This window comes from Zingiber officinale, chromosome 3A (genome assembly GCF_018446385.1).
Source record: "Zingiber officinale cultivar Zhangliang chromosome 3A, Zo_v1.1, whole genome shotgun sequence".
Lineage (NCBI taxonomy): Eukaryota > Viridiplantae > Streptophyta > Magnoliopsida > Zingiberales > Zingiberaceae > Zingiber > Zingiber officinale.
The window spans coordinates 148,593,275-148,615,357 of NC_055990.1; the positions used below are offsets into that span (position 1 = coordinate 148,593,275).

The 22,083-nt window shown below is 37.2% G+C and overlaps 2 protein-coding genes across 2 annotated transcripts; one reads left to right on the forward strand and one right to left on the reverse strand.

Moving 5' to 3' along the window:
• Positions 1-1,330: 1,330 nt before the first annotated feature.
• On the forward strand, positions 1,331-3,609 carry LOC122052747 (acetolactate synthase 1, chloroplastic-like). The gene has a single exon (XM_042614431.1). The coding sequence runs from the start codon at positions 1,396-1,398 to the stop codon at positions 3,379-3,381; it is 1,986 nt and encodes a 661-aa protein (XP_042470365.1). The 5' UTR covers positions 1,331-1,395; the 3' UTR covers positions 3,382-3,609.
• Positions 3,610-3,880: 271 nt separating this feature from the next.
• Positions 3,881-12,023, reverse strand: LOC122052748 (protein IN CHLOROPLAST ATPASE BIOGENESIS, chloroplastic-like). Its single transcript, XM_042614433.1, has 11 exons — positions 11,663-12,023; positions 7,331-7,414; positions 6,421-6,495; positions 6,299-6,341; positions 6,125-6,182; positions 4,966-5,127; positions 4,837-4,899; positions 4,617-4,708; positions 4,440-4,521; positions 4,227-4,337; positions 3,881-4,147 (listed from the first exon to the last, which is right to left on the reverse strand). Exons 1-11 carry the CDS (start codon positions 11,925-11,927, stop codon positions 4,007-4,009), a joined length of 1,176 nt encoding a protein of 391 aa, XP_042470367.1. The 5' UTR covers positions 11,928-12,023; the 3' UTR covers positions 3,881-4,006.
• Between the last annotated feature and the right edge of the window lie 10,060 nt (positions 12,024-22,083).

Here is a 22,083-nt window from a genome sequence, read left to right on the forward strand (position 1 = left end):
CCCCCCCCCCCCCAATTTTTAAATAATATTATTTTCATATAGTTTTTTATTTTATTAATATATATATTATTTGACCCCGTAAGATTTAGTTGTGTATGTTTGGTCTAATGGTAAGATTATGTTTTCTTCAAATATGTTTCTTCAAATCCTTGTTGGATTGAATTTTAATTTTATTTTTCTCATTTATATTTCACATCCTAATTAAATATATTTTTTCCTTTTATATTTCACATTCTAACTAAATATATAGTAAATTTGGAAAGATCATTAGAATATAATATATTTAACTAAATATATAATATTCGTGAAAATTTGAAGAGATCATTATAATATAATATGTTTAATAATTATTTTTGTTATTTAATATTTGCCCTCGTCATTTAATATACGACCTCCCCAAATCTAAAATCCTGGATCCGCCCCTGAATATAGTTCATTATTCATGAACATTGTTCACGAACGTTATTCATTGCAGCAACACCACATATAAGTACCCACTGTGCCAACCCATTATGGCATGATGTGGGGGCACAATGTTATTTATTATAGTAAAAGGTATTTCGCTGACCCTAGATGCCCTTCAGAGCTCGTCCCTAGATAATATGAAGGAGTTAAATCATGGGGTCAATTTATAATTGACCACTAAGTGGTCAAGAGGTGGAAGGAATTTTTCCCTGAGGGTATGCGCCCACCAGGAACTGATCCATACTAATTGTAGCAAATTTGTCACCATCTAACTAACTAGGCACCTCGTGGGAACGACATAATGTTATTATGATTACGCTCACCCCAGACACTCCTCATAGCCCGTGCTCAAGTAATGTGAAGGGAAATAAATTATAGGGTCAATTTATAATCGACTGCCAAATGACTATGGGGTAGAAAGAGTTTTTTTTCCGAGAACATGCGTCCGTCGAAAAATGATTTTACCTCATTGTAACAAATGTCATAATGTTATTCGTTGGAACAAAAGATGATAACACTAATTTTAGACAGCCTAATATCATCTACATGTGATTAGATATAGACAAGTAAATCAGAAAAAATATTTTAACCTAGTGATCTTTTATACGGAGAAATCAAACCTCCAATGTGACATTTTATTCGTTAATAAGTTGAACATATGACTTTAAATTTATTTGTTTAATTTAATAAAATTTTAAATTTATTTATTTAATTGATGAGCTATTGAATGATAATAAATAAACTCTTACATGTTTGTTGCAGATGATAATTCAATCTCGAGATTCGTGGATGACGTTCCAAATCGAGGTTTAAAATCTGAGCCACTCGTCCAATCTGTGTACTATAAATTCCCTTACCTCAGGGTCCTCTGGCCTCTTTGGCTCTCCACATCGAGACTGAAATTAAAAAACCCTCTTTGCTCTCCTCAAGATGGCTTCATCCATGGCGGCGGCGGCGGCCGCTACCACGGCCGCGATTGCCTCCTCCAAGCCCTCGCCTGCTCCTTTCTCCGCCTTTTACCGCTTCCATCCTCTCTCCACCCGACCTATTCTCTCCCTCTCTTCGCGCCAACCCCATTTTCGCCCCATCTCCGCCACCGCGGACCGCCACCAGCCGCTGTCCGCCTCGGCGCCAACCGTCGCCCCCACCTCCTCCTCCCCAGCCCTCCGTGAATTCTCCCCCGACGAGCCCCGCAAGGGCTCAGACATCCTCGTTGAGGCGCTCGAAAGAGAGGGCGTCACCGACCTCTTTGCCTACCCTGGTGGTGCCTCCATGGAGATCCATCAGGCTCTCACCCGTTCCCCTTCCATCACCAACCACCTTCTCCGCCACGAGCAGGGCGAGATCTTCGCTGCCTCCGGCTATGCCCGCTCCACCGGCCGCCCAGGCGTGTGCATCGCCACCTCGGGCCCTGGCGCTACCAACCTTGTTTCGGGCCTCGCTGACGCCCTTCTTGATTCTGTTCCCCTCGTTGCCATCACCGGCCAGGTACCCCGCCGCATGATTGGCACCGATGCTTTTCAGGAAACCCCCATCGTAGAAGTCAGTAGATCCATCACCAAGCACAATTACCTCGTCCTCAACGTCGATGACATCCCTCGCATCATCAAAGAGGCTTTCTTTCTCGCCACTAGCGGCCGCCCCGGCCCTGTGCTCGTCGACATCCCTAAGGACATCCAACAGCAACCCGCCATTCCTATTTGGGATCCACCACTGCGCCTCCCTGGATACATTTCTCGCCTCCCTAAGCCTCCTGCACGCGAGTTGCTCGACCAAATCATACGCCTGGTGTCTGAATCTCGTCGGCCCGTTCTCTATGTTGGCGGTGGCTGCTTGAATTCCAGCGAGGAGCTTCATCATTTCGCGGAACTTTTTGGCATCCCCATTGCAAGCACCCTGATGGGTCTTGGCGTCTATCCTACCAATGGCGATCTCTCATTGAAGATGCTGGGAATGCACGGCACCGTCTATGCCAACTACGCTGTTGATAAAGCTGATCTCTTACTTGCATTTGGCGTGAGGTTTGATGACCGTGTAACTGGAAAGCTTGAAGCTTTTGCAAGCAGGGCGAAGATTGTTCACATCGATATTGATCCAGCTGAGATCGGAAAGAATAAGCAGCCGCATGTTTCAATCTGTGCCGATGTGAAATTGGCATTGCAGGGGATGAATTCATTGATCGAAGCTAGTGGAATCCATAAAAAACTCAACTTTTCTGATTGGAGAGAAGAGCTAGACCAGCAAAAGAAACTGTACCCGTTGAACTATAAAACTTTTGGGGAGCTGATTCCTCCCCAGTACGCCATTCAAGTGCTGGCTGAGCTAACCAATGGGGAGGCAATCGTTACCACCGGCGTCGGGCAACACCAGATGTGGGCAGCTCAGTACTATTCATATAAGAGGGCGCGCCAGTGGTTGACATCGGCCGGACTAGGTGCCATGGGATTTGGATTACCAGCAGCAGCTGGTGCGGCTGTTGGGAACCCCGGTATCACAGTTGTCGACATTGATGGGGACGGCAGTTTCCAGATGAACGCCCAAGAGTTGGCAATGATTCGGATTGAGAATCTCCCTGTCAAGATAATGGTGTTGAATAACCAGCATCTGGGCATGGTTGCACAATGGGAAGATCGGTTCTACCACAGCAACAGGGCACACACCTATATAGGAAACCCAGCAAATGAGGGCGAGGTATATCCTGATTTCATCAAAATCTCAGAGGGGTACAACATACCTGCTGCTCGTGTCACCAAGAAGAGTGAAGTCAGGGAAAGTATCAAGAAGATGCTGGAGACGCCTGGGCCTTACTTGTTAGATGTGATGGTGCCGCATGAGGAGCATGTGTTGCCTATGATCCCAAGCGGTGGTGCATTCAAGGATATGATCCTTGATGGAGATGGAAGAACACCACATTAATGCTACCTAAGATAGGTGCTCGCTGCATCCTCTAGCTAGTCGTGTCTATTTGCAGGGCTGAAGGATCCTTTTCAGCAGGTGCTAGTATGTGATCCTGTGTTCTTGTTTTTTCTCCACTAGTTATCTATGTTAACTACAAAGTTTGCTTGATCTTTCCTTTAGATGTGTTTTTATTGGGATGCCCCTGATGCTTGCTTTCTGAGAGTTTATAAAGAGAACTTGGAATAATTTCCTGACCCCTTCTTGTTTGATATCTTTCATGTCGATGAAGTCAAATGCCCTTCCATTTCTACTTACATTGCTGTAAGTCAAGATGCACCAAACTATTGGACAAGTGATTTTCGTGGAGTGCAGTGGCACCGGCCTTCTCAAGTCCCGCCAACACCACGGGGAAAGAAAGGAAGGAGAAGTTCTCGCCTTCGCCCACCGATGACTCTTCCTAGTCTGCTGCATCCAAGCACTCTCGACCATGCCTCGCCAAGACACCGATGGGGGATCATGTAGGAATAGAGCATAACAATTATTCTCAATAAAAAGGTGTAGCACGATGGAGGTTCATGCACATTCTCATCTCAGATTCAACTTAGAAATTCTGAGAAAGGGGTAGGAATAGAGCATCCATAATCTATTCCCTAAAAGCGATAAACTTTGCAATATCATGAAGTCCCGCTTCCATGTAACACTCTGCAATACGATCGACAACTTCATTCCACGACCCATCAATTGAGGCCAAATCCATCAAAAATGCTGCTTCATCCAATGCCACCTGAATAGAGAACAAATAAGTCCTGGTTCAACAGAAATGGTAATACTTTGAAAGCCGTCATAAACAATCTCTGACTCACCTGTTCAGGTGCTTTGCCCTTCTTCAGATCTTCCATCCGACCCTCTTCGGTTATTTTTTCTTTGATGTACTCAATCTGTTCATCCTCCCATTCTGCAATATCAGCAACATCCTGACCGAACACAAGTATGTATCTTATTTCATAGGGTAGAGAAACTACAATGCCTTATTGAACCATCAATAAATCAGAGTAATTTATTGATGATTTCCGTACTTGATACTTGAAACCTAGCGTCCACCATGGTGACTTTAGAGCCCCCCTGGCTGCATCTTTAGCTTCAAGATTACGCCCAACCCTGGAAGGAACTATTAAACATAAAGCAGAGAATATGATGGATCATCACCAAATGACTTAAAGCCAGTTTCTTATCTAACTAAAATGTATACAAACTTCAGCAAAATCTGTGCATTAAAAGCGAAGGGTCGTCCAAATCCCGGGAAATGTTGCTTTGTGTAGAATTCTCCGGTGATCATGGCAGAAACCTATATCATCACAAGGGAAGATCACAAGCACATTTCAGCAAAACTGGAAAGTGAAAAAGATCACATTTCAGCAAAACTGGAAAGTGAAAAAGATCCTCGTAGATGAAGGCACGATATTTGTTTCTTACTTGATCCCCTTTCTCTAAGTGGCGTGAAATTTTACGCTCAATAACATCTGGAAACAATCCCACCTGAAAATATATAACTAAATAAGAATTTTTGTTTACTTCAGCTTAATTCAGTTGTTATATTTTTACCTTTTTTAAAAGATATATATCAAGGTCAGCAATTCCTGACTCTGAAAGGTCATCCTTTTTATATAACTTTTGTCCAGCTTCAGCAGATGCATCCCACAGTTTGTTACTATTTTCAACATTGGCATCTTCCTCAACAAGCATTCTGTGGATGTACTGATCGACCTGCAAGTTAAATAGTTGGAAATACTCATAGGCGATCAAAAAATAGGTAAAAATGGAATGGTTGACAATTTTAATTTTCCAGCAACTTTGGATGCTAAATTAATAGGATCACATAATAGAAAACTCCAAGGTGTTATAGAAACTCGAATGGAAAATGACTCTGGGATTTATTAACGATGGAACTTTTTCTAAAGAAATGTCAATACATTTGTAATTTCAGTTCCCATTCTTTCACATACAAATGGGCAGACATAGGATAAATACCTTGATAAGGCTGTCAAAACGGTTATACGGATTTATAAATTTTATGTTTATTTGTAACTTGTTTAACGTGTACTTATTTGTTTTATTTTGTTATGTGTCTTCTATGTTGCAACTTGAGATATAACGGGCTTTGTTGTTGTTTTTGTTGTTTTTGTTGTTGTATGTTTACTTATCAATTATCACTTGCTTACTTGTGATTGTAAACTTGATTTAATTAATGCACTTTGTTAGATAAACATGTTTTTTATATTAATATCAGTTTAACTCCCACCCATTGCCTGGATGCTGTACAATAATGAGCTGATTGCCTACAGCCTAAAATCGTCTTTTTCAAAAACCTTGGCTTTCATGATTGGTCTAATCTAGTCTGCTCGAGTCAAACCTTTACCAATACTAACACAAATAAAAGTTTAAAAAGAGATATAGTTCTTGTTGATGCTTGTGGCATTCGAGTAATACAAAGAATGCCAGTCATTAATCATCTCACATGGCTCCTAAAAAAGTTCAGATATGAGAGTTTGTAGGATCATCACATAATGAATAAAAAAATGGAAAAGTCTTTGACAATACTATGTTTAGATTTTTGGACAAAATGATAAGGTATGGAGCAACATGTGAAAATGGCAAAGGTCATGACAATAATATGTTTGTTGTTGAAGTGGAATGAACTTTTAGGAAAGTCAATGTTAGAAAGGAAACTCTATAATTTGTCCAGCAATTTATTATCTCTTACACTCTTTGCCAGAAGCCACACGCCGTGCTTATGAACTTCCACAACTGGCATTTCCATCCTACAGAACTAATATCAGCTTAATTACAACAAGATAATTGAGTTTGAGCCAAGCTATTACTAAATATGCCGTAAGATTATTATTTAGAAGAAAAAAATTATAAAATAAATCAATACCCTGGAGGAGAAGTTGGCCATCTTAGCAAAGAAGTCAGCTTACCTGTTGCAGAAGCAAAGCCAAGGATCAAAATGTATTATCACTTAGTAATCCAGTAAAAAATATGGATCAAATGTGAAACCTGAAGGGCTTTCTGACAGTGGAATAACAAGAGGAATCAGCCCTTCCTTGGCTGCAGGTGATATTAATGCTTCACCTGTAATCTATAGTTGAGTCAAATAAAGTTCAAAGTCTCTGCGATAAAGCCATATGCAGAGTACAAATCCTCAATTATCAATAAGGTATTAAGTTTAGCAACAAAGCTGATCCTTTTTTATCTTCCAAATGAAAGTCGGATGGTTCTGGAAGTATAATGGAGAAAATAAATGATTAGTAAATTACTTAAATTTAAAAGCCTTACAATGATTTAATTGTTCCTGATTATGTAGGTAGTAAATTGCATCTATTGACAAAAAATCTAAAGAATGATCAGGGATCACAAGTATTCTCACTAATGTTTTGACATATATACAGAGTAATGATCAGGGATCACAAGTATTCTCACTAATGTTTCGACATTTATCCAGAGTAATGATCTAGAAGCACATGATTCACTGATCTAAAACACAAGTTTCTTTGTTGAGCATTTGTCGGCTAGACTCAGAAGCTGATCCATATATAATCATAAATTCTGGTAACTGCAACTAAAAAACTAGAACCATTCCAGAATTATATTCCTGATTCAAAAGTCATGTGCCAACTGAGATCATGAGTGGAAATATGATATAGATTTCTGAAGTTAGAGACTCATTCTCGGTCATAATAGACAGGTAAAGGTGAACAATGTCCACATTCCATAGTATGCAATACTACTGTCGTCCATTTAGGAAACATTCAAAGGCATCAATGAGATCAAAATATTCAGAGCTCCAATAACATTGATTTTTTTTACCCAAACAAAGCATAAATTTCAGAGTAATTCCCATTGTTCTTAAGATTGTTGTTAACTAACTGTAAGTTCAGCCAAGTCAAATGCCTTATAATTTTAATACCTCGGGCTTGGAGCATGTTCAATAAGTGATTCAAGCTCTCAGGAGCTCTTGCTGCAGCAACATCTTCAATGAAAGAGAAATGATCTGCATATGAAGGCAGGCACACGTGGAATTAAATTTTCTTAGCTAATAACTAAACTTAGTAATAAAACAAAGAAAAGAAGGATTTGTGGACTCTAGGTCTTGTAATAAGAATTTATGAACTCTACTATTTCTATCTCTCAAAATTTTGATACTCTAAATATTATATCTAATTTATAAATTCTTTGTAGTTTTTTCCATTGCTAATTTAGAGAAATATTTTACATGTAGAATGAGTTGAATACAAACATAAAGAGTATTTAAGTTACATTCAAAGTCAAGGAATAATTTTCTAAAAAGTATAAAATATAAAGATTTTCTCTATAAATTATGTATGTATTAATAATGAAAGTGATTAACTTATTTGAAATAAATTAAATGATGTAGTTAAACAACATAACTATATAAAAACATTTAAACGTACTTTGTTAAAATGAATAAGAGGAAATCAATGTGGGCAAATGTCTACATATGAATAAATCTTAACTTTAAAAAAATTATAAGATGATCAATATGTGAATAGATGAGAATGAAAATTATAAAACTATTAAAAGTTCCCAAAGTCACAATAGTTTGCAATCATGTTGACATAGCAATCATTAATTGAATAGTAAAAACACAACCAGTTAATCGGATGAACACATATATATCCCTTATTGGTCATTGCTTTTGAAGCTTAAGTACTTACTTTGCAACAAAGTGATATGGTCCCGAATATAGGATCGAGTCACAGGTCGAGATCCGGATTCGTACTTGGTCATGCAACACGTAAGGGGGGAAGGGAGGAGGAAAAAGACTCGTCCTAGACAGAGTCCAAATCACTCAAGGGGGAAGACTCGTCCTAGACAGAGACCTAATTGCTCAATTTTTCTTTTCTCCTTTATTAATAATGACACTCCTTATATAAAGAGTCAAACATGACAAGATTAGGAAAGACCAACCATAAAGGAAAACAAGGAATCAAAAATAGAAAAGCTAATTAGGTCATTATTTATTTTCTACTATAGCAGTAGTTAAATTAGGCCATTATTTATTTTCTACTAATTAGGCAATAGCTAATTTATTTCTAATAGTTAATTAGGTAGTAATTAATTTGCTTCCAACTATAGCGATGTTCAACAAAGGCGTCCACCTCGGCGTCCACATCATCACTCCCCTCCTCGATACTAAGCTTGTCCTCAAGCTCGAAAGCGGGGTATAACGCCACTAATAGCATGAAGGGAAATTTCTGAATTCACTTCCCCCTCTTCCTCACCTTCCCTGTCATCATCAGGCACTTCAATCTAAAACAGGCGTTTACACTTGTGACCCGTGGAGTATGATTCATCACAGTTAAAACAAAGGACTTGGCTCTCCATTCTGCCATCTCGGTGCGAGTCAGACGCTTGAAAAATGAAACAGGTGGAGTCTCCTTGCTGATGTCCGGGGTCCTGGTCTTCGCCAAAGGAGGGCCTCCACTGCTGGTGTTGAGCTTGGTTGTGGTCCCACCCCAATTCGTGCGCAGCAGCCCCCCACCTTGATGGAAGCACTGCTTCCGTTCTAGTGCCAGGTGCCTAGGTTTTCAGGCTTCTGCAGTTCGATGTCGATACGGAGATCTTCGACTAGCCCTGCAGTGAATAAGTCAACTTGTTGTTGTGGTCGGAGGTCCGAGGTCCGAGCAAGGTGAGATTGAAATTTGCGCTGGTAGTCTTCTACAGAGTCTGTCTGCTTCAGATTTGCTAGCTCTCCCAAAGGGTTGTTGCTTAGGGGCGGACCAAAGCGGATATGACAGTGGTCTCTGAACTGCTTCCAAGTTATCTCTGGCTCTTCTTGCTCTACCTGATCAAACCAAAGTTGGGCTTCCCCTACCATGTGGAAGGCAACAAGGCCAACCTTGTCAGCCTCTGTGGTCCTTTGGTTGGTAAAGAATTTTTCGCACCTTTTAACCCAGCTCAGTGGATCCCCTTCTCCAGAATAGGTGGGGAACTCCATCTTTGAGTATCGCGGCGCCATGGTGCCGCTAGTTGGCAGTTCAGGTCTGACCTCTGAGCCTCTAGAAGGGTCATACTCTGCGCTGGTAGGGTTGTCTGTAGTGTGCAAAGGTTGTCGTCTAGCATCTTGAACAGTACGGGAAATCTCGACAATCTGCTCCTCTAGTCCTTGCTGGCGGGAAGTGATCTGCTCTATGAAAACTTGTTGTTGTGACATCAATCTTTCCATGAAGGCCTCGAGTTTGGATGTGATAGGATTCGTGTCACGCATGACCGGCTCTGATACCAAGTTGATATGGTCCCGAATATAGGATCGAGTGGTCGAGATCCGGATTCGTACTTGGTCATGCAACACGTAAGGGGGGAAGGGAGGAGGAAAAAGACTCGTCCTAGACAGAGTCCAAATCACTCAAGGGGGAAGACTCGTCCTAGACAGAATCCTAATTGCTCAATTTTTCTTTTTTCTTTAAGATTAGGAAAGACCAACCATAAAGGAAAACAAGGAATCAAAAATAGAAAAATTAATTAGATCATTATTTGTTTTCTACTATAGTAGTAGTTAAATTAGGCCATTATTTATTTTCTACTAATTAGGCAATAGCTAATTTATTTCTAATAGCTAATTAGGTAGTAATTAATTTGCTTCCAACTATAGCGATGTTCAACAAAGGCGTCCACCTCGGCATCCACATCACAAAGTAGGAATTCAAGTTATGCACTTAGCTTTTAATGTACTTGGTTAGTATCTTCAATGCACACAGCTTTTAATGTACATGGTTAATATCTTCAGTCAAAAACCAAGACAAACAGACGTGAACTTAGAAGAGATTTCACAAAAACCAAATAAGAATAGTCAAACCAAAATCAAAATCTGAAAAGACACTCTTATGCGATGAGTCACTATCACCTCTGAGGAACATCATCAGTAAGCACTCAATACCTAAAAAAATGAAAAGGATAATAATTTTCATATAATTAGCAAAAATAAATAAAAGAGACTTCTAGCTATGATTTATACAACAAAATAATGTTGAGCAAAAATCAAATTTCAAAAGTTGAAGCCTGGTAGTTTGTTAAAAATTCATACCCAGATAAACCAGAACTTCTCTGCAGCGTTTCACTTGACTCTCTTTGTAAACCTTAGAAACTGGAGGATACATTTAGAAAAATATATACACAAATCTCCCACTATCTTGCAGTTGTTCCATCTTTTAATACCTGTGTTATCTGATGCTGAAGCAGGTTTCACAATGAAAATCTTGCATTATATTAACTAACTCTTACTAAGTAGACTGCAATTACACCACACGAATATTCTTATACCTAAGGGAAACTACTTAGATATTAATTTTCAGTTTACACAATTATACATAGCCCTGACCTTTGGTTTTGACATAACCGAAGTTTGGCATATTTCCTTTGTACGAAGCATAAACTTCCAAAACTGAAGTATGGTTGTGCATTAACTAGACTGCTATTCTGGCATACATAGACTTGTAACATTTTTTCAATGTCAACAAATTGCACGGGATACTGCTTTGCTAGAATTACCAAAGGATAAATTTGGAGAAATGAAGAAGAAGAAAGAACAATCAGATGGAATCAAGGAACAGATTGGCAAGGGGTTATGGGAGAGGTTTACTCTGGCATATTTGAATGTCTGTCAGCTGCAGCAACTGACAGTCACATAAAATCTCACTACAAGTGCATGTAGGCAAACAAGCTGAAAAAGTTAACATGTGGCCATAATTGAAACAGGAAGTAAATCAGATATATAAGTGAAAAGATAAAAAATCAAAGTTGTTGCTATATTTGAATAATAACCTCAAAAGTCTAGGCAACATACAATTATTAACTCATTTAGGATAGAGTTAAGACTGTACTTTTATCTTATGTAGATGAGAAGTATATTTTTTTTTTGGTAATCTAAGTATCCAGCTCTTCCGAGCCCACATCTACACAACTACATTGCACGTAGAAAAGGGCCGACAATAGTGAATGGAATAAGCTATTGTAGTCACAGATAAAATATAATAATATACCGTGAACAGTAAACAGACCATGCCATCGACACAAGAGACACTTTCCCTTAGCTTAATTTAGGATGTCAAGAACCATCTGCTGATATATCTGATAATCTGAGCTAGCCTCCATTGTCATGTTTTTTTTTAAGTTACCAGACCTAATTGGATTGTGGCACTTCCCATGGAATAAGCCTCTAATGAAAAATGAAAAATGAAAAAGAAAAATAAAAGCCAAAAAAGATGCAAAAGCTACAAACCTGTGTATCTGGCGTTGGGAACGACAAACACCCTTCCATCCTTGGGCGCTACGCATCTGACGTCGGCAGACCTCGCGCCTCCACCCGAGCACCTGGCCCTCTTCGACACGAATAGATCGCTCTTGCCGAGGGTGGTTTCCGACCATCTCAAGGATCTATTTGGCTTACCGAAGGCACGGGTCCTGTAGGAGACAGGCAATATCAATGAGCTCGAGAAACTCGATGGCGTTGGAAGGAGGCGTAGACTCCGGAACACAGCCGACATGGACTGGAACCGGCGTTGGATATTCCGGCAAGGACGTGGCCGAGATTTCAATGGGCGGCCACTTTCCGTTTGCGGTCTCGTAGGTCGAGAGAGAGGATAATGAGTTGCCGCTTCGAAAGTGATCGAATCTAGACCCTCTGATTCTGATCCTGATTCTGATCCAACGGTGATTTTGGATCCAAAGTTAGAGGCTGTAATGATAACTCTGATCCAACGGCCACTTTCCATTAAATGCACCCACAAAAACGACTAGTGACGAAATTGATGATAAAACTTAATTTTGATTTCCGGTCTTCTCACACAACTGGAAGCTCATCCCCCTCTCCTTTCCCCTCCCCTCTCCGGCCCAATCTAGGTGTAGCAAGGTGCGGTGACCGCTGTCTCAGGCATAGCCTGGAGGTTGAGCATGACCTTGATCGCTGCCTCACCGAGCTTGGCTGGTCATGACCAAGCTCATTGCCTAATCAGCTCTAGCCACGAGCTTGGCCAGCCATAGCCAAGCTCGTGGCCTCATCCCTACCCACGCCCAAGCTCATGGCCTCAGCAAGCTGCAAGCTTGGCTGATCTTTACTTGGTCGGCCAGATACACCGGTCTCAGTTTGGTCGGTTGCGAGCTCAGTTGCTCCTTGATTAGTTAGTCTGCCCACAAGTTTGGCTGACCATGAGCTTAGGCGACTGCAAGCTCGGTCATGACCTCATCTACCCTTGACTGTGTGCTTGGCCTATCAAGAGCTTGGTATTTGTCAAGCGAGCATGAAATTCTAGGAATAATTATTGTTTTAAACATACTTGTATTTAATTGTTGACTTAATAATGCTATTTGTGCATACGATTGTTTGTATAAGTGTTTTGGGAGAATCTAATTAGTTTTTTTTTACATCAATTTTATGTATATCATGAATGATTATTTAATAATTTAATTAAGGTTAGGTTTAAATTATATGCATGTTTAGTTGTACATGTTTAATACTGTTATAAATTTTTTCCTCATCAGATTATAATTTATATGAATAAAGCTTTTGATATATACTAAATTAGAAAATGAATTTATTACTAAAGAGTATTTTGAAGTTGAATAGTTTATAAAATTTGCTAAGCGTCATCTTGAGCATATGAATGATGACTAGTTATGTTGTTAGTGTAATAATTGTAAATGCATAAATACAACTTTCCACTATAAAGATATCGTGAAAATATATATATATATAGGTAGAAATGGATTTGTTCTAAATTATTATAACTGGTCTGACGAGATCCTTATTTATTTGAGTCAAGTGGACCTTCTATTGCTTCGTCATCTGGACCTTATGTTGCTTCATCATCTAATGATAATGCATGTAATCAATAGTTTATGACGTGATGAATATGGTTGATCATTCGAATATAGATGAAATATCAACACCTAAAGTTCAGAATTATATGATATCTTAAATGTTAGTGAAAGAGAAATGTGGAAAGATATTTCTTCTGATCATTCTCAACCATAGAATTGTCGAACTCCATCATGGACCAAAACCATGATGCATTTCAAATTAAGGAAATGGAGATGCATTCAGTTGTTACACAAATTTAATTCATATCCCAATTACTTATAGATATCAATGCCACCACTATATGAAAATTGGCAATAGACTTTGGATATTATCCGAAGTAATAGGTTGATAATTATTGAAATAAATGCACGTAAAATAAATGGTTAATTTATTACATCGCCACACAATTATCAAAGCCTATCACCAATCCAAAACTAATTCAAAATCAGACTGTTTTTGAAATAAAAAGGCTCTATTACTTTATCGAGATCAGTAAAAGTACCGAAATGATTGATGATATATTACTTCATAGGTTACATTGATTGACAAAGTAAAATATGTATATGACTTTACAATTTTTGTATTCTAGTGTAGTAAATATTTAATTTTACTTTTGCATAATTTAGCTTGGTTGAAGTATTTTTTTTTATTGTATTACTTCATCGTAATATAGAAGTAATAGAGCATATTTTACTAAAAAAAATCAATTTAGCGAAGTAATAAATACAAACGACTTCACAAATTTGATCAATGGTGAAGTAAATAGTTTATTTAATTATGCCAATGTTTAAATTTATCGAAGTCTTTTATGTTGTATTACCCCATCATTTATTCATAGTATTGAAGTAATTGATCATATTTTATTACAATATAATTTTAATCGATAAAATTGTACAACAACAACAACAACCAAGCCTTTTTCCACTAGGTGAGTCGGCTGTATGAATCCTATTACGTCATTGAGCTCTATCTCCTATTATATCATCATCTATATTTAAATAAAATTTATCTTATTTTATTATTGCTAATCAAGTATTTTTTTGTCTTCCTCTTCCTCGTTTGATATGCATGTTTATCATAATTTCACATTGTCTAACTGGAGTATTTATTGGTCGTCTAAGTATATGTTTGTATCATTTTAAACGTGTCTCTCGGAGATTTTCCTTAATAGATGAAATTCTGACTTTCTCTCTAATGCTCTCATTTCTTATTTTGTCCATCCTCGTATGTCCACACATCCACCTCAACATCCTCATCTCTGCAACTTTCATCTTCTGCTCTTTGCAACTTTCATCTTCTGCTCATGTGCTCGAGTCATAGCCCAACATTCAGCTCCATATAACATAGCAGGTCTAACTGCGGTTTTATAGAACTTACCTTTAAGTTTAAGAGGTACTTTACGGTCACATAAAACACTCGACGCTCCCCTCCATTTCACTCATCCTGCTTGTATTCTATGTAAGTCATCTCTCTCAATCCCTCCATCATTTTATAAAAATGATCCTAAATATTTAAATCTCTCGGTTCTAGACAACTCATCCTCTCTTATCTTAACAATTGTTTTATTACTTCTAATATTGCTAAACCTAAAGTCTATATATTTTATCTTTAATCTGCTAAGCTTAAAACCTTTCTCTTCTAGTGTTTCCCTCCAAGATTCTAGTTTAGCATTTATTTCTTCACGTGTTTCATCTACCAAAATAATATAATCTGCAAATAACATGCACCACGGTACTGTGTCTTGAATGTGTGCAGTAAGTTCATCCATAATTAGTATAAAAAGATAGAGACTTAGAGTTGATCCTTGATGTAACCCTATCTTTATTGGAAATGATTTGGTTACTCCACCTGAAGTCTTTACTCTGGTCGTTACATCCTCATACATATCCTTAATTAGTTCAATATATGTTATGCTAACACCTCTCTTTTCTAAAAATCTCCATATAATTTCTCTTGAGACTCTATCATAAACTTTTTCTAAGTCAATGAATACCATGTGCAGATCTTGTTTTTGCTCCCGATATTTTTCAATTAATTGTCTAAGAAGATATATAGCTTCTATTGTCGACCTTCCAGGCATGAACCCAAATTGATTTTTTGTCACTGTGGTCTCCTTCCTTAATCTTCTTTCTATTATTTTTTTTCAAAGTTTCATAGTATGACTCATTAGTTTAATACCCTTATAGTTTGTACAATTATGTACGTGTCCTTTGTTCTTATATAAGGGAACTAGAGTACTTATCCTCCATTGATCAGACATTTTCAATATCATGTTAAATAATTTTGTAAGTCATTCAATACCTTGTTTCCCTAAGCACTTCTATACCTCTATCGGAATATCGTCGGTCCAATGGCTTTTCCATTGTGCATCTCATTCAAAATTTGTTTTACTTCTAAAGTTTGAATTCTACGATAAAAATTAAAATTTCTATGCTTATTTAAGCTACTTAAATTACCTAAGTTAAGTTGGTCACCTAAACCTTCATTAAAAAGTTGATGAAAATACCTCTTCCACCGCTCTTTTATTTCTCCATCGTTTACTAATATCCTATTACATTTATCTTTAATATATTTTATTTGCCTAAGATCTCTTGTTTTCCTTTTTCTCACTTTAGCTATTCTATGAATGTCTCTTTCCCTGTCTTTTGTATTCAATTTTTGATATAATCGTTCAAAAGTTTTATTTTTTGCTTCACTCGGTACTTTCTTAACTTCTTTCTTGGCTATTGTATATTTTTTTAAGTTTTCCTCGTTCTTACAAATATATAATTCCTTATAAGCTATTCGTTTTTCCTTCACTTTCTCTTGTACTTTCTCATTCCATCACCAAGATTCTTTACTTAGTGGTGCATGTCTTTTTGACTCACCGAGTACACTCTTAACTACTATTTTCAACTTTGATACCATCTTATCCCATGTTGTATTAGAGTCATCGTATATTTCACCTAATGCTTGTACTTCTACCTTCTTCTTAAATATATGTTGCTTCCTATCCTTTAACTTCCACCACTTAATTCTAGCAATCGTATATTTTTTCTTTCTATTGATACTATTTTTGAGGTGTATATCCAACACTACTACCCTATGTTGGGTAGTTAAGCTTTCTCCAGGGATGACTTTGCAATCTTTACAAATCTTTCTATCATTTTTCCTAACCATAAGAAAGTTAATTTGTGATTTATTATTCCCACTTTTGAATGTGACTAAATGTTCTTTTATTTTCTTAAAAAATGTATTAGGTAATATAAGGTCATATGCTATCACAAAATCTAATATAGTTTTCCCTTCCTCATTCCTCGTTCCAAACCCATAACTCCCATGTACTCTCTCATATTCCTCATTTTTCACTCCGACATGCTCATTTAGATCACCTCCTATTAAAATTATTTCATTTGGTGGAATATTTTGTAATATTTCGTCTAAGTCTTCCCAAAACCTTGATTTGGTAGCTTCATCTAATCCTACCTATGGTGCATATACGCTAATTATGTTCATAGTTTCTTTCGCCACTATTATCTTAAGGGTTATAATTCTATCCTCTTTTCTAACTACTCCTACAACTTCATCCTTTAACAAACAATCTACAATAATACCCACTCCATTTCTTGCTTTACTCTTTCCAGTGTATCAAAACTTAAAACTCAAGTTCTCTATCATCTTTGCTTTCTCGCCTATCCATTTTGTCTCTTGTACACATGAAATACTAATTCTTCTCCTAATCATCATATCTACTACCTCCATTGATTTACCAGTGAGAGTTCCTATGTTCCATGTTCCAAATCTTAGATTATTAGTTTTCCTATCATATTTGTTCTTACCCAACCTATGGTGTGAGAACTCTTGCCTATTTAATGCTACACCCAAGTTCTCATGGAGATACAACGGTCCTTGCTGAGAAGTTACAGTCGAACCCTGTAACGCGAATTCTTGCATATTTAGCACTACACCCGAGTTCTGGAGAAGCGGTCCTTACCGAAACGTTACAGTCGAACCCTGCAACGCGTTCCGTCCAAGGAACAACCTAACATTAGTACAATAGTTTAATGGATCCATTCAATCAATATTTGTCATAGTTTTGGCGTTGGCTGGCAACCTAACGCAACCCTCCTCCTTTATCCAGGCTTGGGACTGGTCATGATCGGTCGTCATGGGCGGAGTTAATTGACAAAATTGTAAATCATAATATTTTGCTATAATATAATATTTTTCACCATCAAAATTGAATAAATATCTCACAAATATCTATCAAATATAACCCAAAAGTATATTCATAAAAGGCATGTTTAATGATAACACAAAAGCTTTTGTATCCATAAATCTCTAAATACAATCTAAAGTTTATATCGTAGCCTACCCTTAAGCACCCACATAGAAGTAGATGAATTCACTTCATTCACTTCTAACTTCATCATATTGAGATTGATTGTAATACTGTTTGTTTTTTGATATTGTAAACTGAAACATTAATAGAAGTTTGAGGATTAATGCAAAATGGCTTAATATTTTATAAAGAAAATATTTTATAAGGAAGAAATTCACCTTTCTTTTTAATTGTGGATCTTCATCCAAGACTATATCTTTCATGTATCGTATTACACAATATCCACATTTAATACCATCATTTTGTTTTAGATTATCCTAATGAAATTGAAAATGTAATGCAATAAGTCACAATCTAAATACTAAGAAATATTAATTGATGTCTAAACACATAATCACAATACATATTGTCAATTGTTTAAAACTTGGTCTTTTTGAAATACTCCTTGATGCATTGTGTATCTTGACCCCACTATATTGTAAAAAATATAAAGTTATTTTTTCAATCTCTAATAAATTGAATGCATTCACAATCAGCATAATCTACTACCTAATTGATCACAATAGTTTGCCAAGCATGGTCTCGGTTCCTGTTACTCAAAGAGTCTAATAAATATATTATATTCTTATCTTCATTAATTATATTCAGAATTCAATGGTACTTGAACAAATGAAAGTATAACATTGACTAGTATATAGTAGGAATTGATAAATAATTAAAATCTTACCCAATATTATATGGGATGAAGCAGATGCTATCTCTGTTCAATGCTCCCAACTAAGCAGTAATTGTTGGATTGAAAAGAATTTAGATATCTCCACAATGGTATGATATTGTCCACTTTGGGCCTAAGCCCTCATGGTTTTTCTCTTGGGCTCTACCCAAAAGGTCTCATGTCAATGGAGATATCTTTTCCCTTATAAACCCATGATCTTTTCCATGTGTTTTCAATGTGGGACTATGTTTGCAACCTTGCAACCCCAACAATCTCCCCCCCCCCCCCCTCCCTCAAACAAAGGATCATAGGCTTCCCACATCCGATCCTCGACCCACAAGGTTTTCTTGCCCCTCGGTCCACCTGACCTACTAAGACTTTCTTGCCTAGCCGCAACTATGACTTCCTGCCTGGTGTCTGGTCCTCTTGATCCGAACATAGGAGCCCCCCTTTCTTTGTTCGAGGTCAATATTATACTCATATGGCTCAATCAGATCATAACTCTTGTGCACAGTCAGTGGTTAAATATTCTGGCAATCTAGGCTCTAATACCAATTGTTGGATTGTAAAGAATTTAGATATCTTCATAATGGTATGATATTGTCCATTTTGGGTCTAAGCCCTCATGGTTTTGCTCTTGGGCTCTACCCAAAAGGCCTCATGTCAATGGAGATATCTTTTCTCTTATAAACCCATGATCTTTTCCATGTGTTTTCAATGTGGGACTATGTTTGCAACCTTGCAACCCCAACAGTAATATGCTGTGACAATTTACTGTCTCGCATACACCGTATGTAGGTATATGACCAGGATCTATAAATGAGACATACTCAGTTCTATTTTCTTTCTTCAAGTATTTGTAAAGGTAATTGCAAGGTAATGACAAATCTAAATATACCCCATGTAAACCAAAGCAAAAGCATGTGAACAAATATTATGAACAAAGCAATCATGTGAACAGATATTGTATTTAAGACATAACATATCCCATGTAAACCAAAATTTGTCTAGCACCTATCTCTTTCATCTTCATAAAATGCAAGATATCTGCTCTTATCAGCCATACACTTTTAGGATGTCTAAACATTGTTTCATCAAATTCTATGTGTATGCTCTCATCTTCAGGCATTAATTTGACAACATACAAATATATATATTTACAAGTCATTGACAATGTTTTTTCAATTTCCTTGTACTTGTCATGATGATCATGAACATCTGAAAGAGTAAATGATTGAGGTTGCACATTCTTCTATAATATTTTAAAATATTCATATGAGTATTCAAATTATTGAGATTTTTTTCAAATACCAACTTTTCATGAAAATTGAAAGTACATTCTTAATTTGTTGGTAAAATTACCTACTCTTTAGGCCAAGCAACAATTATTCCAATAGAATCATTGACGCTTGTTGGTCTAGACCAAATTGGGATTGGAAGTTTTGCTCCATTATCTAAGATGATATTAAAAGATACCTTGAAATTCTCTTCCCCAAGTGGAACATGATAAATCAGTATATTTGGGTCTCCTTCTGATAGTATTGTATTGTACACAATCACATTTCCACTTTGTTTCATGGCCAAGTTACATTTTTCCCCTTTAAGAACAATAAAAAAATCTATATAAATATCTAAATTAAAAAAAAAAAAGAATCAATTTGACCTAAAATTGAGAAATATAGAACCTCCAAGTTTGAAGTGTCGCATTCATAAACCACCACATCATCTCTCCATTTTGGTCCATTCATGTTTGAGGACTTGTTCAATGTCACAACCTCACAAGTTTAATCATTTAATGACCTAAGCAAGTTGAGCCTTCAAGCTCTTATTCTCTTCCGATTGTTCTTCGAAGTTGTCAGTTGACTCTTTTGGGGTGGATTCTCTATTCTTTCTTGCAATTTTAAAGTAGAGTTGGAGTTTACACATCCTCCCACACCTCTAACCCATACATAGTGCTCTAGGTTTTCTAAGGCAGTGGCTAACATATCATTCATCCCAGAAGATTTGAACTATCCTTTGACTTTCTTTTCCAATAAGTCATCCTACAATTAGGGAGGTAATAAATTAATCTAAAAACTCCAATATTATTTAGCTAGGCAATATGAAAATTAGATCAAACTAAATATTTATAATTTTTTTAGTGAATTCTCCTATCTCCATATTTGTTATGTTGCCAAATTTGTCCTCACTAGTTTTATGCCAAAGCATCAATCTATCAACTTTCATATTTTAAGTAATTAATTTTTTCTTCCTCTACAATTTTAAAATTGATCAGTTAAATAATATTAAATACTTGCTTAAAAATGACAAATAAAATTCTCCATATCTTACCAATTCAGCCTACAAGCCGATGTAACTTTTGCGAGACAGTTTGTGATGATATTTATAATGCATCGTCTGTTCTTTTTGCTTTTCATGAATAACCTATATCATTATATTCTTGAATTAGGTATAGAAATAATCTTGAAAGTAAAAGTGCATTACTCATTTCATGTCTTGCTTTGGTATTGTACAATTTTACAATAACAGTCAACTTTGTGCAACATTGACTTCCCTTATATAATGACTTCTCTTATTCCTCCAAAAATTTTATAAATGCTTCAGAATTTTCTTTATAATTATCATATGATGCCTCACATATATGAGTAGTTTCAAAGTTGTCATAATAATTATTAATTACCTTTTAGTTGACACTTCATTTTACTTTATCATCTTTTGCAGGCCCACAATGTCAAATTCAATTCATATAATTTTGATTAAAACCATGGAAACAAAGATGCTTTAAAATGGACTTAACCGGTCCTTTTTTATCATTGATACATTTGTCATAAGGACAATGAATGCCATTGAGTTGATATTGGGATTCTATAAACAATCTTTAAGGAGGGTATTTTTTTTTATTTGCAGACAATTCACCCTCCTCTTGCCGGTCCCGCTGCACCAACAATACCTGTTGGTGCAATATTCCCCAAGTCAAGGTTGACCATGTTGACTGAGCTTGAATTGAGTCAAGCTCGAGTCTTGATGTTGTGATTTTGATGTTTGACAATACATGTAGTCAATACATGAAGATTGCAGGTGCAATTGCTCATGTGTGAAGGAGAGTCAAGTAGGTCAAGGTTGACTGGATACTTGACGGGAAAATCCTGGTGAGTAAAGCCAGGTGTAAGCCCTAGTGAGTGAAGCTAGGAAGACGGGAAAATCCTGATGAGTGAAGCCAGGTGAAAGTCCTAACTGGGAAGTTAGGCAGAAAGAAAACCCTATTGAGTGAAGCTAGGTAGAAGGAAATCCTGGTGAGTGAAGCCAGGTGAAAGTCCTAGTGAGTGAAGCTAGGCAGAAGGGAAGTCCTGGTGAGTGAAGTCAGGCAAGGAAAATCCAGATGGATCAAGGATGATCGGACATCTGGTGTTGGGAAGTCCAAGTAGGTCAAAGGGATTGACTGGATACTTGGCACAAAGAAAATCCAGATGGATCAAGGATGATCAGATATCTGGTGTTGGGAAGTCCAAGTAAATCAAAGGGATTGACCGGATACTTGGCACGAGGAAATCCAGATGGGTCAAGGTTGACCAAACATCTGGTGGAAGCTCAAGTGGGTCAAAGGGATTGACCGGACACTTGGTAAGGGAGTCCTAACAGGTCAAGGGTGACCAGATGCTAGGCATGATGTACCAACAGGTCATGATTGACCAGATGTTGGTTTAGGGGACTTTGGACTTAGTTTTGGGCAAAACCCATGAGCTGGATCGATCAGCCGATCGATTGGCTCATGTCCAATCAATCAGTTGATCGATTGGGTAAATCCCC